The sequence below is a fragment of the Lytechinus pictus genome, chromosome 2 (genome assembly GCF_037042905.1).
Source record: "Lytechinus pictus isolate F3 Inbred chromosome 2, Lp3.0, whole genome shotgun sequence".
NCBI lineage: Eukaryota > Metazoa > Echinodermata > Echinoidea > Temnopleuroida > Toxopneustidae > Lytechinus > Lytechinus pictus.
Window position 1 is genome coordinate 70,264,288 of NC_087246.1, and position 19,236 is coordinate 70,283,523.

The window sequence follows — 19,236 nt, forward strand, 5'->3', positions numbered from 1 at the left end:
TCTATTTGACTGTGTATAATGCTAAGGACAAAATCTGGAGCTTTTCAAATTTATGTAAATACTTTTCTAGTATTTCATTGTTTCAAATAGTGTAAGTAATTGGTTTATTTCCAATTCGTCTAATGCCAATTCGTCCAATTGCCAACTCGTCTACTATCATTTGGTCTACCATCAGTTTGTCCACTCACCACATGGTCTACTTTCATTTAGTCTAATACCATTCCATCTAATAACCAGTTGGTCCAATAACCATTTAGTCCATATACCATTTGGTCTAATTGGACGAAGTGTTAAATTGTGCAAAATGAATGAAAATATTAGACCAACTGGTTATGAGAAGAAATGGTCATAAACAAAATGGTGAATAGTCGAAGTGATGATGGACCAAATGGTTGTTAGACGAAATGTTGATGCACGGAATGGCATTAGACTAAATGAAAGTATACCATGTGGTGAGTGGACGAGTTGGCAGTAGACGAATTGGCAATTTACCATTCTACCAAATAATTACCACACACACACACCCCTCACACACCCACACCCATGCATGTGAAAACGCTTGACGAAAAACAAAGAAATACATAAGAAAATTGAGAAACAATATTAAAATACATAAGAAATAATTACAACCTATCTCTTTCTTTCAAGAATTAATGAGGGAGTTATGAAATACTTTTGTACCAAAAATTGCTATTTCAGAGGATTTATTTAGTGAGAAATACGAAAATCTATGATTTCTTGCATAAATTAGCATAAATCAATTGATTAAAAAAGAATAAAGACTTTCATAAATTTACATCTTTGTAGATTGGTACATAATTCTTGACCCTTGTGCACAATTATTTTGAGGCGATCGGGCGACCCATGGCCAAGATCTCAGGGGGGCGCCTATAATGGCCCCTCCTCTGTAAGCTTTGAAATACCCTGGGAGTATTAGGGTTAAATATGTATAATCTGTTCCTGAGATAAATTTCAAACAGACAATATTAGTGATGGTGAGAGATGGAAAGAAATGAATGTGAAGACACATGGCCTATCCCTGACTACTCTATGACCTACTACACAACGCAGTGGATGGTTTCTTAGTGCATCAGTGCCATATGCAAATAGTTTACATTTTTTAATATTGTTTGTTTTTATTACTGCCTTCAAATTAATACATGTACAATACATATCTATAAAAAAATACATCCACATTTTGCTTAGAAATTTCCAAACAAGTATTTTATAACTTTAACTCTTATATTTGTACTAAAATTATTATTATTATTTTCATTCTAACCCAAAAGTTAGTATTTGCCATTTATTGAAAATATTTGAAATCCAGTTTAGAAATTGGAGACAATACTAAAGAATCTGTAGTGTACAAATTATCAGAACCTACATATTTAAGGGGGCACTTCAAGAAAAACAGTTTAGTTCAATGGATGCAATCAAGCATTGGTGCAGACTTGGCAAAGCCAGTGCATCCATAATGTATAAAACTGAAAATGCAGGAAAGGAATTAAGGCAGTACCATCCAACATTGTACACAAACTAATGAACTATACTGTCTGGCTAATATTAACTTGAATTTTATTCTGAAAAAATTCTTAAAGATCTTCCATCCTAGTTGCATTATTCCCAATAAATTTGAAATGTATTTCTGATTAAAGTTAATAAGCAGTACTCATCTGCTCATGCTAAGATAACTTATGCCCAACTATTATTCCCTTTGAGACGCTGGTAGATCATTTAATTCATGGAAATAAGCTTTGCTCTACGTCATTGATTGTGCATGCACATTGTGTACCTTTTTTATTAGATTATAAAATGGAAGAAAAATATAATTAATAGCAGGATTTATACTTCAATATCAACATACCAGAAGCTTTCCTTACACAAATAATATTTATAAAGTATGACTGTAGAACATTATTTTTAATTTTTCAATAACAATTTGCATCAAGTTGTGTATCAATTTGCATCAAATTGTGTATCTGAGTGTAATTTGTGAGTTATTTTTTAGATGTGTTTCAATCAGGAATACTTGCATCTGGGACCGATCTTTAATGTCACAATTCGAAAGACATTACTAGGGCTCAAAGCTTAAACTTATGCATCAATTTGTAACTTTCCCCATGTAGCTTTGATTAAAGGCACATACCACAATGCCCAGTTTAGAAAATAATTAAGGGGGGGAAGAAATCTCATAGATCTTACCTCAAGGCCATTAGGAGATATTTTCAAGTACTCGCTGACATCATTGTCATTCAGCATTGCATTGAGTCCCTCAAGATTGATTATTTCATAGGTCAGTGATCTTCCTGGTACAAAGACTATTTCAAAGGGAAGAAAAGGATCAAATGAGAAGTATTTAACTCAGTCACAATAATGACAAGAAATGTAAAACTGCAGAACTTTTTCGTACATTTCTTTACGCCAATGTTAACTATGTCCTACTGGTAAAAGTACAGACATGCCAACTTTCTTCAACCCCCAAAAAGTATTCTTAAACAGAAATAAGTAGAACACTTCTGGCAGTCTCGCCTGCATTACCCAATTAAATGTAGCATTAGTGCTGACTTTAAAAACAACTAAGATAAATAATTTTTCATAAAGGGAGGAAAAAACAATTGATTGAAAATAAAACTTTGTTGCACTCAAGTGCCCTTTGGCCTTGATTGAGAAACTTTTTTTTATTACATATTTTTTGTACTATCATAGTATCAACTTCATTTAATTTGATAAAGTAATTTAAAAATAATTAACAAAACATATATCTATATATTCTCATCCAAGTTTAATTGATTTGAAATGACAGTTGACCATGACCCATTAACCTGAAATTATACTAATCTAAATTCTAATACCTCCTAATCATTATCTCAAAGTTTAACATCTTGAAAATAAAAAATCTCAAATTTTGGTTAGGTTTTTTTAACTTAACATCAATTTGATCCCCAAATGACCATTAACTTTCACTTAATGACTTTAACTTTCATTTTATCTCGAAATGTGCACAAAACTTTAAAGAAAATACTTCATAAACAATGAGGCACAAGCTTGTCACTTAACAGATTTATCATACCATATGTTGAGAGGGTCCAAAAACAAATACCCCCCCCCCATCCTGAAAGGACATATAGGATTAAGAACCAAAAGTTTACTCACAGACATTATCAAGGCACCATCTTGCACAGAATCCAACTTGTCTGTGGTCTAGATCTGAACTCTCAGCCCACTGAACAAGGGGTACAAGCTTCTCAGCAATTCCAGCCTTCTTGATGGTAAGCTTATTTTCACCTGAAAAACAAATCATTTAACCACTTGGAGTGTTACATCATTATTAAAATCTGACTTTCTTTTGCAAAATGCTGGACCTAATTTGTTTTTAGGAACAGGGAGCACAAATTTGCTGATGATAGCGGCGGTCATTGCTTACCAACATCGTCTTTTATTCCTTTTATCTTTTTCTGATAAGAGAAACATTCCACTGAACATTGCGAGAAAGCATACATAGAACACTAGGGAAATGCTGTATATTTTTCACATGCCTTTTTTGAAATAGCAGAGGAGTTCGCATATTGATATCAAGGATTTTTCTCAAGATTACAATCACCATACAATACGAAGATGACTGTCAAACAGAAAAATTAAATTTTAAATATTAAAGGAGGAATTACTTACTTGTTTGTGAAAACTTCTCTAGGGCAATTAGGGCATATAATGTTATTTGTGGATGTACATTGCCAACCTGCACAGGTAAAATATTAGAAAAAGAAAAACATGAAATATGATAGATATTACACATTTCAAATTTTCTTCTTTTTTTTTTTTTGGGGGGGGGGGAGGGGCTGGGGGCAGGTCTTTCTGAATAGTCATCTGTGTGCAGGGATGTAGAATGTAAGATACCAATGATCACAAAGATGTTCTATCAAAGCCCTGAAACACAAAGGTTAGCGATTAATTGTACACTTGATTTTCATCATTGATTGTACATTGTAGTCAATGCAATCAATCGTAGAAAACTTATGTACGATCACTACTAAGCTTTATGTTACTGGCCCCTAGTTAGCGCACATCAAAGTGCTTACAGATCATTGCTTAAATTAATAGATGTCACTAGTCATAATACCAGAAGAGGGTCACTCATCATTAGAAGGAAAATAGTTCATTATAAAAATTTTCCTTTTTTCATTTTAGAAAATCATGTTTTGAGCACAACCATCATGTTGTTATTGGCTCTTAAAAATTGTACAAGATAAAACAAAATTATACTATTTGGCAGTTCTGACATACTTTTCCCCATGATGTTTTCTTAACCATAGACTATTGTTAAACCACATACATGTACTATCCTTATCCCCATACTATAATTTTCTGCCTAATGCCTGCTAAGGAAACATATACTGTTCTCACACAAAATTCAGTATTCCTGGACTAGTGGTAGCCATTCATGAGAGTAACCACAATAAAAACAGATGGGGATAGCCTACTATGCAAAAACATTAAGAGAACAGTGGACAAAGCTTCATCTCGGACTATGGGTGGGGTTAACTTGCCTTCTAGCCCCCATCTATAGTAGTACAGGGTTAAGGATAATTTGGGTAGTGAGAAATGGGTATTAGCTACTTACCAGTAAATTAAGCAAGTACTCAATGATTTCTGGCACAAGAAGGGACACACTATTTGGACCAGCTAGTTTCTCAGCAATGCAGCCCAGGACGGCTGCTATGTTCCGATGTCGCTGAGGTTTTAACTTTGCCTCCTCTGCTAGATGGGCGGATATTCCAAGGGCTCTGTATAATCTCTTAACTGTTTCCTATCAGAAAAAGGAATAAATATGATTTAATGTCAGAACACGGGATATTGAAGCAGATTCAAGGCACGTGGGCTCCGTTTTTATTGATTTCTTTCATAGATTTGAATTGATTCAGATCTGATATATTCACCTTAGTATTATATTTAAAAGAGATGAAGAAATACTAAAACTTTTGACTTGAACTGACATATACCACACTTTGGACCCTAATATACACATATGTGAATATTGGGGCTTCTAGAAAAGATCCTCCCATTATGAAGTCTCTCATCTGGGTATGATAGGTTCTACTCACCATGGTTGGAAGAGGGCATTCATCTATAAGAAGGGTGATTACAGCAGGTCCAAGGGGGTCATCCATGGGGATCACTCTAATCATTGCTTGGACAACTTTCGACCATCCACTTTCTAAAATATAGAGGAAAAAGGGGGAAATCTCCAATAATAAAAATTCAATTTGGGTATAGCATTATTTTTTGGTAAATCTTCCTATTGAGTTTCTGCCTAGACAGTCAGTGGAAGATCTGAAGTGTAGTCAACCCAGTCAATGGCATAAACATATTAAGAATTTATGAAAGTTAGGTAAAAAGTGTGTACCAATTCCCTGTGCTGAGACTAACCTTTTAGAAACTGCAATATCTATCAACACCCACTTTGCAGAAATGTTCTCACTTGCCTTCATTGGAATTGATATCATTGCCTGCATACATACTTCCAAACCACCTCCAATTGTTAATCATGGTCAGGTACTTAATGCATTGCAGAAACTCAAAATCCAGACACCCAATGACCTTCCTTTGCAGTTGATTTAAGAATTCAACATAGAGCTGGCTGAACCTTTAACTCATATCTTCAATAGTTGCATTCAAGATGGCATTTTCCCAGACAGTTGTAAAATAACTGCAATTACTCCAATTCCCAAGGAAAAGTCAAGCACTTTTGATCAACTGAGACCCATATCTCTCACACGTACATTTTCAAGAGTATTTGAGTCATTTCTTGCTAGGTGGATACAAGTTGGGTGGATACAAGTTGGGTAGATAGTTGATGATATTGCAGAACGTATTGATATCAAACAGTTTGGTAATGTTAAAGGATCGTCTACTATACATTACCTGGTTAACCTGTTTGTCAGAGTGCCCCTGAAATATCTTTACTAATTTTTCCTCTACCCTGAATTCTCATGATCCATTTGAAAGGAGCTGCACTTGATCTTTGTTATGCAAATCAACTCCACCGCTAAGCATGCTAAGTACTCTAGGTTGACTGCACAACAGGGTAGGAATTAATTTTTTTTTTTTAGGGGCTACTTTTTTTTACATTGGGGCTACCACTGAATATCTTAGGGCTATTTTCTAATTCATGGGGCTACTTTTTTTTTATCGCATATCAGCAAATACCTTTTGACATTCCGAGACTCACTGTGACGCCTAAAAGCTCAGAACATTTTAACTGTAATTACTGCATGTATACATGTAAGTTTGCATTTTGGTTGAGGATTTGTTCAAATAGACTCAAAGATCACATATATGATATTAAAGAAAGGTGTTCACCATATGGGCATTTTCACGGTAACTGACATTACATGGCACAATGTTTTCACACCTTTTATTGTGTGTATCTCTAAAACAACAAATGATAGGAGTTTGCTTTTGATAGAGTTAATAAAGTGAACCTTGCTATATACTCTGATACTAAGTTTTCCTACGTAACCACATTTTTTTACACATCAGCAAGCAAAAATGTGTCGGTAACTGACATTACGCATAAGGACATGCAATTTCAGGGTGTTCATTAAAATTGAAATATCTCATGTCCCTCAGTAGATAGAGTAATAATTTGAATATGTTAATATACCTCCGTTACTAGGTTAAGATGTGTCAAAATATTAAACAATACGTATTTGTCTTTTGGGGGCTATGATAATTTTTCCGCAACCATGCTGGTAACTGACATTACGGTAACTGACATTACACTTAATTTGCCATAGAGATAACACATGGAAGTCAAATGTGTGGAATCATTGCATTGTATCTTCTGTGCAGGGCTTCACATGAAAGTGAGCTTGATGTGGAACTATACCCGAGTTTCTAGGAACATTTCAATGAAAAAACTTTTTCTTTCTCTTAATTCCTTTCTTTGATTTGAACATTTTTATCATTACTTGTCGGTAACTGACAATACACATTAACATTTACCAGTGCTATATGATTTTCAAAGGCATAATTTTCTTGGTACTTATATGTAAGGCTTTTTAAAATCATAAAAGTTTCATAATACTTCACATTTTTAATTATCAAAAGATAAGAAATGTATGTTTTACTTACTCGGGGGGGGGGGGTGGGGTCATACCAGCTACATGTTTTCCTATAGTAATTTAATATTGCATTGACTGTACACATGGATTTTTCTGACTATACACCCATAATATATTCATCAGTTTTATATTGACTTTTTAAACCTTTTCCTTCTCCAACCTCCCCCTCCCCTCAAAAAAGGCAAAAATTAATAAGGGTCTCCTCCCCTAGGCTACACGTACCCCTCCCCCAATCTCATGCAGCCATGTAGTTTTATTGATTTCTATTCTGGTCAGTGCAAGCAATGCTTGTTCATATCTGTCGGATTTCAATTCTCTTCATCATTTGTTTAATCATTTTCTTTGCTAATTTCTTTTTTAAGCTGTCAACAAAAAATAAACTCCAGCTTCTAAACTGAAACTGAACTATTTGTAAATTAGAAAAAAAAACACAGTTTTAGTAGATGCATGCAACATTGATCAGAACTGTCAAATTACACTTTTCCTCTAAACTTGTAAACCAAAAACAAAATTGTATCACACATCCACACTACTAACAGGTATAAAAACCAGGAATTTTCTTTTAGCGAGGCAATGCTCAAAAGAATCCTAGAAACTAAAAAGGGACCCTGGTAATCCCCTTCATCACAATGTTAAGCTTAAAAAATGTTGCAGATTTAGGCAATAGGTTGGGAAAAGTACCCCCTACCCCCCCCCCCAAAAAAAAAACAAAAACAATTTCATAGTAATTTTTTTGCACGATGGGAATGCAACTTCCTTCATAATTTCATGTAGTATTCCTTGTGAACTATACACGTACCTTTTAAAAGTCAATAGCAAGCTCCTTCTGGTGTGACTTTTAAAGTGAAAGACTTATATTTCTTCACCATAAAATTGACCACATATTTGCATTTCAATATTTGTAACCAACGTTTTATCATGGTAACTGACATTGCATTTTCCACTTGGTAACTGACATTACATATATTTAATGGTACCCTATGGCTTCATTGTTAATTGGTAATCTTTAATTTTGGTGTAGAAGGGAGGGGTGTTACCTAGAGAGGAAATCTACCAAGTTTCATATAATATATCCTCTTTTCCAGGAAATGAGAAAAAAAAGTTCATGTTTTCGGTAACTGACATTACATACCATATCACATACTTCATCAATGTTTTTTTATCAAATGAATGAATTACTGGAGTTTCTTTCTATGGGATTTTAAAAAGTGTTATAATAGCAACTAAGCTAAATCACAGGCGAAAACATCATGATCAAACCTGTTCTTTAAAAATCTGTCAAAACAAAATATGTATCAATATCCTATTTTCAACACTTAATTTGTATCCATACTTTGGCAGCCATTTTGAAATAAAAAATGGCTGCCAGAGTCGGAAAAAAAATTTGTCTCAGAAACTTCAGGTCTTGTTTCATTAAAAAACATAAAGCATTTGACATGAATATCAACTTGATTTTTTTGCCTCTGTGTCCATCTGTGGTGAAAATGCCCATATATGAATGTCCAGGCTTGTTTATTCTTAAGTTTTGTCTCAACTTTGAATAGTGATATCAGCCCAGAGTGATATAGTGATGAGCAGTTGAATGAGTGGCTATTGAGTAATACATATCCAGCTGAGCAGAACAATGATGCTGTTAAGGCACACCCAATCAAGCTGCAGTGCTGCACCAAATTCATAATTCCATGATGATTTCCATCAATGGTTAACCATTGGCAGCATTGATGGAATTATGAATTGGTTGGAGCAATGCAGCTACAGGCCTTACAATAAACAGTGATCCCACCAGAGTCGCCTTCAGCTTCACACACTTCAGATTCGAGCCAATCAAGGCCCCAAGACTTTATTGTCGATTGTCTCTGTACAGTCTGTTTCTTTTTCTGTTTCTTTTTTGGCTTATCCTTCTCAACAGTATCTCGATTTGGAGAGGCTTCTGGCGCTGGCTCTGGCCGTTTGGCAGAGCCAGGTTGAACTCGAATTAGAAACTTATCCATCTCGCACTCTGACTCAACGATGTCGATAATCAGCGCCGCGCTGTCACAATCGATATCACCAGCTGATCGCATACAATTCTGTACATGCCTAATACACATAATATACCGTACGATGCATGTGGTCTCGTTACCAGCTGTGCAGTCTAATCGTGCACGCGTACATGTACATAAGCCATGCGGCAAGTGCGTCAACAATTCTAAAAACCCCGTGCTAAAGACTATGCTTACTCCGCATCCCATATTGCATTGCGCGTTTATTTACAATCGCGAAGCTTCCGGTGTTACGGAAGGCTCGGATATTACATCGACCGTTCAACTAAAAGCTGGCAAGGGCGATATATAAAAGATGCGCTTGCTCCGCCGCCGGAGAACGTAATTATGTGAAGTATTTTTTTACATTGTCGATGGTATTTTATTGGGGCGATTCTGAAATAAATAGTCGCCCCAAAGCATTGGGTGTTGATAATTTTTAGGGGCGATTTGGGCTGTCATGGGGGCTAAATTGCCCGTCGCCCCCGTGTAATTCCGACCCTGCTGCACAACTTGTATAGGTCATGTAGGTAGTGGGGTGTGGAGCTATGTTGGGCATATTTGATGTGCTGGAGAGGTCTCCACAGAAAGCAGGGACCATTTTGATTTATGCAGAGGAAGCTATCAGACCCTCTTTGAGAGGAGTTTCTTCGAGTTTTGTTTTGCCAGCTTTAAAGAATCAACTGGCGGTTTATTTTATATTCATCTTCCAAGAAATCAAGTGTAAGTCTTTGATATTTCTATACTTGTATTAATTTGGACAATCAAACTTCTCGTAGCCGTGATATGTTAAGACATTATGAAAGTATTAAACTATTATTGGTATTGATAACGCTACTAGACAAATATACATGTCATTATGGTACAACAAGTCATGTGAAATTATATATTGAAATCACAAATTTATGTACTCACAAAAAGAGATTTTGCTAAAACCATTCTGACCTGATTGATACAGAAGGACAAAGTTGATATTAAGACGTGACAGATTAATGATAATGAGAATTTGTATTTATGTTTGGTTTTACTTTAATGTGTAGCCTGTTCTGTCATAAGGAAGTTTGCTGTAATTTTCAGGTGGCTCCTAATTTATGGGCAAACCAATCAGCCCCCGGAAGAACCCTTTCGTGTCATCCGATCTGGAGGGGTGCTATACTTAATTCTTTGTGGAAACTGGTGTATTTCACCGGCTGCTACGTGGCCCCAACCTGAGTGAGGGGGATGTTTACAAGTGCTCCATGTTTCGACGGATCACGGAACCATAGGGACATCTATACCAACATAAATTGAAAGAATTAAGATCAACCTTGTCAACGAGGGACATGTTCGGTACGAGGAAGTAGGTCTAGTTGACTGGCCCGGTAAGCAGTTGATTACCAAGAACTTACACCTGAGCTTGAATCAGTGAGCATTGCTTGTCTTCCCTTTGAACTGGACATTACATAAATCCTTTCTTACTTGGAATAGATTTTTATATCATACCGGCCTGGTAGTTATCGTGAGATGTTTTAAAGGGCAGTCACTTTGTAGTACAATCAGAACAAATTGCAAACACAAATCTGTCACAGATTACCCTTGGAGATTGTATACGTTTCACTACCACTTTTGGTTGTAAAATTATTTAACATGTCTTCTAGCGTCACAAGACTGAACGATATAGAGATGATTGTATTGTGAACCTTGAAAATAGACTAATTATTATGTTAATAAACCTGTACTTCAATTTAAGACAGTAATTTTATTCTATTTATTCTGCGTGCAAGCTTTTACCTGACACTGTTGACATTTATACTTGAAGGTCTTGATAAACCTGGGAACTATGCTTATTGGCGACAATTGATTTTACTTAACCCTTATCAAACTGGGGGGGGGGGTGAATTTGACCCCCCCCCTCGACAATGACAGCGCCGCTCTCTTAATACTTTCATAAATGTATGATTATTTTTACTTTTGTTGCTGTGGATGGATTTATTTTATGTCTTTATGATTGCGAAAGGGTCCCCGACAAAGTTCATCGAAAAAAAACAATAAAAAACAAAGGTTTGAAAAAGCAAAGAAACACATACATGTGTAAGAATAAAAAAAAAATAAGATACATAGAAACGTGTAAAAATCTATATATTCACCAAAAATTAGCATTCTACTAGCTATATAAATCAAATTAAAGGCAAAAACATTTTTTTAAAAATCAGGGCAAATTGGCATAATTAATTAATAAACAATATACGCAATTAATTTTTTGAAAATTTTACTACCGTATACAGTCTTGTAGTTCACATCCGGCTCTACACGCGTGCAAATTTTCGCGGCCAAGATCGAGGGGGGGTCAACTTGACCCTATCATGTGAACATAAAATTGGGTATAAAAGAAATCTATCTGTCTTTAATTTTTTTCTATATATGTTTTAGAAAAAAATCATCATTGTGGACCTAACCCCTTTTGCAAGTAAACTGAAATTAATCCAATCTCTTTTGATTAAAAAAAGTGGTTTTTCTTTGCCACTTTCATTCAGGTTTTCATTTGAATTTCGAATTGTCTTTGGTATCATCAGAGTGACTAAATAATTAGAGGATTAGAGATAACAATAAAACGCAGAAGCATCATATCCGTCATTTGTAGTTTTCTCTCAGACAGGACTCAAAGTACCAAGATAGGAAGTGAGATCTCACTTTTGTTAATACATTTTGTGGTATGCCGCAAGGCACACAGCTAGGTCCCATCTTATTTTTAATCCTTTTTAATGACACCGCTAGTGAAGTTGAAAATAAGTGGAAATATGTAGATGATCTTACACTTGGAGAGGTCGTTAGGCGAAAGGAAGCCCCTAGCCTCCCGAACTTTCTTGATAGTGTTTCATATTGGTGCACTGAAAATGATGTCCTTCCCAAACCTGCCAAATGTAACTTGATGAATGTGTGTTTTTTTAAGACAAATGAATCCCCAAACAGATTTCTCATTGAATGATATGTACCTTAATTCTGTTTCGCATTGTTAGGAATTACCATCCAAGATGATCTGAAGTGAAACCTCCACTTGGAAAACAGTTTCAAAGGCATCTAGAAAGTTATATACTTTGTGTATTCTTAGGAAGTGCAAAATACCAATTGAAGACAGTTCTCGAGTATGCATGCCCCGTTTGGCATACCTCACTGATGGAAACACTGGCAGATAAAATTGAATATGTGCAAAAGAGAGCACTTTGGATTATCTTGGGCCAAAACTATACATGTAACGATGGTGCCTTGGATGTGTGTAGACTGCCCTCACACCGCAGTCGGCGGGATGCCCTTCTTCATAAGTTTGGATTGAAGTTATTAAATTCTGTCCGGCATCAGCATTTGCTTCCACCATCAAAGGAGAGTAGTTGTAGGAGACAGTTAAGGAACATGTCTGGTTTAAGTATCATCAAATGCAATACCAAAAGATATCGGAAATCAACAATACCCTTTTTGTTGAGACACTTACAAACTAGATTTTTATGACAAATTTAACATGCATGCATGCCTTTAATTTACTTTTGAAATTGTTATGAAATGTTTGTACATGCAGACGTTTCCTCCTCTTCGTCAACTTCTTTCTTTCCTTCTTTCCTTTTCTTCTTTCCCCTCTTTTTCTCCTTCTTCAACACCATCCTTCTCCATCTTCTCCCTTTTCTCTTCTTCATCTTCTCCTTCATCTTTTTCTTCTTTGTCTCCTTCTTCTTTCCCTTATTCTCCTTCCCTCATTCTTCATATTTGCAATAAAATGTAGCCAGATATATCATATATGTGAATGTTCACTAATTTTTGGAAATGTTTATGTTCTTGGTTTTTGTCTCCTCTTTTAGTCTCTCTGACCTCCCTCTATTTACCCGTCTCAAATTTCTCATTCTGCAATACATTTCTACGTATATATCCCCCTGCTCCCTCACTTTTCTTTCTCTTATCTATCCTTTTGTATTCAAGAAATACATACAGTATATCTCCATGTAAATTGATTTCCATAATCATTGATGCCATTCAATCATCAAGCGAAAAATTATATTTACTGTGCTTGTTATGTTTGGGTTTTGTACTTTGTATTGATATTGTCAATTGACCCATTCAGTCCTGCTGCTGGTCAATATATGTGCATATAATGATAATAATAATAAAAATATTCTTACATCGCAGATTTGTCGAAACAAAAAGAAAATTAACTAGGCGTACTAAAAGAAATAATAAGAACATAAATGAGTATTGCCCATTACTCATAAAATATCTGAAAACATACTAATTACTAAGTATTATTCATAGTGCAAGCATGTATATAACATTTGAAAATCAAAAGAAATACCTTTTATAATGCTTTTATATGTTCATGATGACTGCCCGCATTAAATTGACAATTTTTAGGAATATGTGATATTTCAAATGTACTGAAACATTGATAAGTGATTTCATTCACATTATAGGAGAACTCACATATCAATGTTTCAGGACATTTAACACTGTACAGTATTCTGCAAACTTACCTGTTTCAGCTATTTCATGTAATCTCAGCATGGCATATGGTGGCTCTTGTTCACTGTAAAGTTAGATGATCAAAACATTCAAATTAAGTGTTTTTAAAGAGTAAGTCCACCCAGCAAAAAGTTGATAATGAGAAAAATCAAACAAGCCTTACACTGAAAACTTTATAAAAATCGGGAGCAAAATTAAGAAAGCTTTGACATTGAAAAAACTGAACAATATATTTAAAAAAAAAAACAATCTGCTTTTCAGATCCTAAAATAAAGTGTGTCAAAAATAATATAAAAATTCGATCGAAATTTAGTTTCATCTCGTCCCAGGCCCCAGCCTTATAGCTACATCTACATGAATTCATTGAATGCATTTCTGATGACAATGCCGTAGAGCGAATTGAGAAAATTATTAAAAGATCACGTTAATAATGACAAAGCCACAGGAATGGATTGATATAATGTCCAACTCATTTACTTACAGCAAAATGATTTATTCACATTTATATTCCAATTTTACTCCATAATTTCCAAAGTCTTAATCTCTACATCAATCTTTTGAAAGAGTTGATTAATTTCGCGACGGTGTGTCTACCAAGTTCTGTGTCACGGCACTCGCGCTCGCCACGGCCACATACAGAATACAAATCGCACATGGCATCAAAATCCTTGCTCCGCGGGGATCCGAGTCTTCCAAAATTAGATGGGATCCAAAACCGATTTGAATGTTTTTTGTTTTTTTCAGATATTCATTGAATCTGTTATAATTTTCATAAGTAATAATCTTTATTAATATTATTCACGCTTTTTATCATATTACGACTCATTCTTTAATGTGAGTTATAGGTACAGTGTATTTTCATTTGTATTGTTCTTTGTTACTCTTTGCCTGCCAATTAAATAATGAACGCACCTGTCACGGTCCTGAGAAATGTTTTTAGTCATTACAGTGAATGCTTCATGAATTTGTTGTACAATTGCTTAACAACTCCCGGTATCAACTACGATTTAAAATAAAATATTATTTGAAATTAATTTGTGTAAATGAGAAAGAGAATAATGGGAGGTGGCCGTGGGCAATGTAAATGAAAATAATGGGATGTTTGTGACTTTGTGGGGGAGGGGATTGGCGAAAAGAAGTCAATTTTTCGGAGCGAATTAAATCAATATTCTTTTATGGATGTGTCTACTGTGATTGTGGCTGCATAATCTTTATGGCGAGTGGAAAATCAACCCTTGGTCGGGAGGGGTACGTGATTCAATAGATTTCGATAGAAGTACACATTCAACAAAGTGGAATTGACAATTCATTCACAGATATTCATTCCAGGGCCGCGGAAACGGGGGGGGGGGGGGGGGGCTGCCTGGGTGGGCTTCAGCTCCCCCACTTTTTTCTTCCAAAACCGTGTACAAAAACATAAAATGGACCACCTGATTGCGTTTTTTGCATGCTGGTCAGCCCCCCCCCCACTTTCAAGACCTTTCCGCGGCCCCTGCATTTCAAGTACGAATTATTGAAGTTGATATGTGTGAACGTTTTAGAGGATATGTATTTCGTTTGTCCACGCCCACATGAGTCGCAAGTATTTAATTTGAATATCGTTGGATGAATTTTTCAATTTCACTTATGTCTTTATATACAATATATATGTTTTATATCGGAATTGTGTTTTATATAGAGTTATCTTTACAACGTCGTTAGCCTAATTACTGCGAGTGGATTATATTTATGAAATGAGTTGGAATGTGAACGAGACGCCCCAAAGCCGATGGCACGTGATCTATAAATTAGTATTCACTTTCTGGGTTGAGCCAATCATTGTGCTTGAAAACGGGTTCCCCGAATTCCCGCGCTTGGAATGTGTGCCATGTGCGTGACCTGTTAACCTGTTGTATGAATGCGAATCAGCTGGTTTCGTGACATCAAATATTCTTCATGTTGTTTATGCTGGATGGGGGCTATAAAATCAAGATCTTTCTCTTTTTTTTTCATTTTTAATAATCTGTTCGTGAATTTCTGTAACTTAAAAACTGATGCAATTTATTGAATCACGTACCTTGATCTTCCCACTCATGGTGCAAGAAAATATTTTTAAATTTAAAATCGCTAAATATGTAAAGAAATATTATTGAGCCGTAATGTCTATAAATATGCATTCGCTTCGAATATTGACTTCTTCACCAATCCCACGATCTCAACATCCCCTTGTCATTGTCCACGCCACTACCCCTCCCCTTTTGCTCTCCCCCTTCGACCATCCTAGCTATAACCCCCCCCCCCCCCCTCTTCTCTCTTTCACACACGCTGTATTTGTAGGCCTACATAGTGCATTATTTAAAAACAGAAATCTGCTTTCCTGTCAAGCTTTACTTTCAAAACATTTTAAATCGCAATTAATTATAATAAGAACAAAATCGTAATATTACAGTATGACGAATGACTAAAAATATTTCTCCCGCTCGTGATGGACACATTCATTATTTCATAGGCGAGTATAGAACAATACAAATGAACATAGCAATATTGACAGTGATAAACGAATCTTGATTGGATATTATTAGTATAAACATCATCAACAGAAGTCTTAATTATGAGAGTTATAGTTTCAGTGAGTATCTGAAAACAAAACAAACATGCAAATTATATCGTCTCATGAATACCAATGCCCATTATTTGGAAGCCTCGGAAGTTTTCTTCCGAGGCTTCCAAACAAAGTCGGAACAATCTTTGGATTTAGTAACGGCGTGGCGCGGAGCAAGCTCAAAGGGCTACGCATGCGGTCCGTAGATGTAGTCGGTCATTGACACGCATTCACAAAATGAATCGCACTTTCTAAGGACTTAGCGATCTAGACATTGGAAAGCATGGAGTACATTATCGATGTCATCGATGTGAATAAATCTATAAACTGTAAGTATAAAATAAATTGAATTTAAATCATTTCCTTTGACCTTTTTCATCAGTACTTGCCTTTCTGCTTCAATCGCAATTCGCGCAACCGTTACGGCTGTGTGGCCGGAGAAGCATTAAATAGACATAAAATGTGGTGCATTTAGCAGCAATCTAAGCTCGTCAATATTGACATTTTCGATAGCTACCGCGCTCCGCGAGGGAGGGGGGACACCCCACTCCCGCAACCCTCCCCCCCGTGCGTGCTTCGCACGCACCGAGGCCGCTGCGCGGCTTGCGTCGCTTCGCGCCGCCAAGCGTTAGAATGAATCTGGCGAGAACGTACACAACAAGAAAAAGGAAAATTGCCACTGTTGCAACCTTTTGTGGTTCATAGAATTGCTACTCTATAGAGTCTATAATCTGCAAAACCTAAAAATAATCTGTATTTCATACAATAAAATAAGAAAGAACTAGTGAGTGACATCAACTTTCTTACTTGCAGTTGCATATCACTGAGTTATGCATATATTAAAGCAAAGTAAAAATGATACAGCTTTCTTATTTTAAATCCAATCTCAAAGAAATTTTCAGCAGTATGCTTGATTTTTTTTTGAAAATCCACTTTTTGTTGGAATGGATTTGCTCTTTAAGAACAATAGTACAAATAGTGAATATTCCATCTCCATTGAATAAAAAAAGAATGAAGCTGTTGAATTTCAAAGGTCTGTATTATTCTGATAATGTACACTTCTACATGTATGCATGGCATTAATGAATATGAAGGAGTTGATGATTTTGACAAATCACCTTTTTCTGTTGTGTAATACTTACTACATACTTACCAGTACTGGTTATATTTACAGTGGTTGTTCAAATCAACTCAGCACTTATTATGATCATGTACATGTACATGTAGCAACTCATAGTTTATCTCAACATACTGAAATGACATTTTTTTTAAATAATTCTTCCCAAATTTACCAGAACCTTGTGCAACCATCTAACAATTAACAGACTTTCTTTGTTTTGTTTGCCCACTATTATTCACTATTCCTCGTCATTTTCGATCAACCAATTATCTTTCATCTTTTCGCCTTCATGCAGGTGCTGTTTCATCTGAAGTTACATGTACATGTAGGTCACCACACTCTTCGTTCACCAATCGCTGTAAGTGTAGCCTAAGAGAAAAACATTTCAATGGAAGAATTTCCATCTCACTTTGTCTTCTTACTTTTTCTCGCAAAGTGGATATTCAGTGAGAAAACCAACCTATAAATTTTACCTTTGACAAATTTAAACTGACTGAGATATCCACCTTTCTCTTGTATCGCAAACTGAACTCATTTAACCTAAACTTCCTACTTCACTGTGAATATTTACTCCTGACTGTAGAATAGACAGTGTATTGATATTATAAACTGATCCAATATACCTTCGAACTGCTCAGGAATGTCAGTACTGGTTAAGTAGAAATACACATGAGCATATAATCATATTTCCAAGTTGTATAACAGGGTTAATGATATCATGAAAAAATAATTGTGATGTCACAGGTTTGTCCATTATGCAACTTCAGACTTGCAATACAAAATGCCTGTTAATTTCTGAAAATTGGGCAATTGGCTCACTTCAGTTCTACATCAAAAGAAGTATTCTTTGAGGAAAACATAATATCTTTTGAGCCTCGCCTGTTGCTGTTGCAGTATGGGGCCAGAGCGATTTACGTGTCTGGTCACTGTCAAGGATTGTGAAGGCCCCAAAACGAGCATAGGCACTGTAGCTTGGTTACAGTATAGTATTAAAGCAGATTGTGCATAATACATGGCACATACAGTACTCCATGATCATAATTTTTTTTAATGTCACAAATCATACCAAAAAAGTATTGTCTCATAGCTACCGGTAATTAGGAACAAAAACAAGCAAAATAAGAAATGGTCTGCATCTCGGGTACATGTATGTCTGAACACTTGGAAAAGCTCTGAGCTTTGTTTCAACATATCTGAATGAGGCTAGTCCACCACCACAACATAATTTCAATGAATAGATGAAAAATTAAGTATAATGCTGAATAAAAATTGTGTGCTCATTACATTCAGGAACAATATTTGATTCCTACATGAAGCTGAAATATTTATCAAGCAAATTTGCCATCATATTGCAGAGAAAGTCACAAAGTATGTTCCAACAATAATAAGTGAATTGCGTTGAAATTGGTGATTCTTTCTGCTCATTTTTGTATACTAGAACTGCAATAACGACCTTTGATTTAAATGTCCAGACACCCCCCCCCCCCATCCTACATGTACTTGTGTGTATCCTTCCTATGAAATCTGTTTGTGCTCCCGAAGATACATGTAATTCATATTCACTGTACATGTAGGCTACGCACAAATTTCGTACAGCAAGATAAAGTACAGTTTGCTGCTATTTGAGTATTGCATGACAATATGGATCCAAGAACGCAGTAACTTTTATGTATTGAAAATGCATGTCAAATGACAAAGAAAAGCTGGGAGATCTTTGTCCAAAATTGTTCTTTGTCATGACAGGTATTTGACAATACACTTTCTCTGTTCTAGAAAGCGCTATGTTTTACTATTTGTGCCAATTCAACGGGGCAAAACCCAGGAATTTAGTAAGGAAAGTGTACCATCAATCTTCAGGCTAGTTTCCCATAGTAAATCTGTACTGGTTGGCACCTCTGATATTTTACACTG

General features: G+C 35.7%; 1 protein-coding gene across 1 annotated transcript in view; it reads right to left on the reverse strand.

Annotated features, from left to right (window-relative positions):
* Positions 1-19,236, reverse strand: part of LOC129253716 (RING finger and SPRY domain-containing protein 1-like) — a 34,546-nt gene that overhangs the window by 13,484 nt on the left and 1,826 nt on the right. Inside the window, exons 2-7 of the mRNA XM_054892137.2 lie at positions 13,636-13,688; positions 5,100-5,212; positions 4,619-4,804; positions 3,670-3,736; positions 3,154-3,285; positions 2,203-2,318 (exon numbers count right to left, since the gene is read on the reverse strand). Coding sequence (XP_054748112.2) covers positions 2,203-2,318; positions 3,154-3,285; positions 3,670-3,736; positions 4,619-4,804; positions 5,100-5,212; positions 13,636-13,688 — 667 coding nt within the window. The remainder of the gene's footprint in view (positions 1-2,202; positions 2,319-3,153; positions 3,286-3,669; positions 3,737-4,618; positions 4,805-5,099; positions 5,213-13,635; positions 13,689-19,236) is intronic.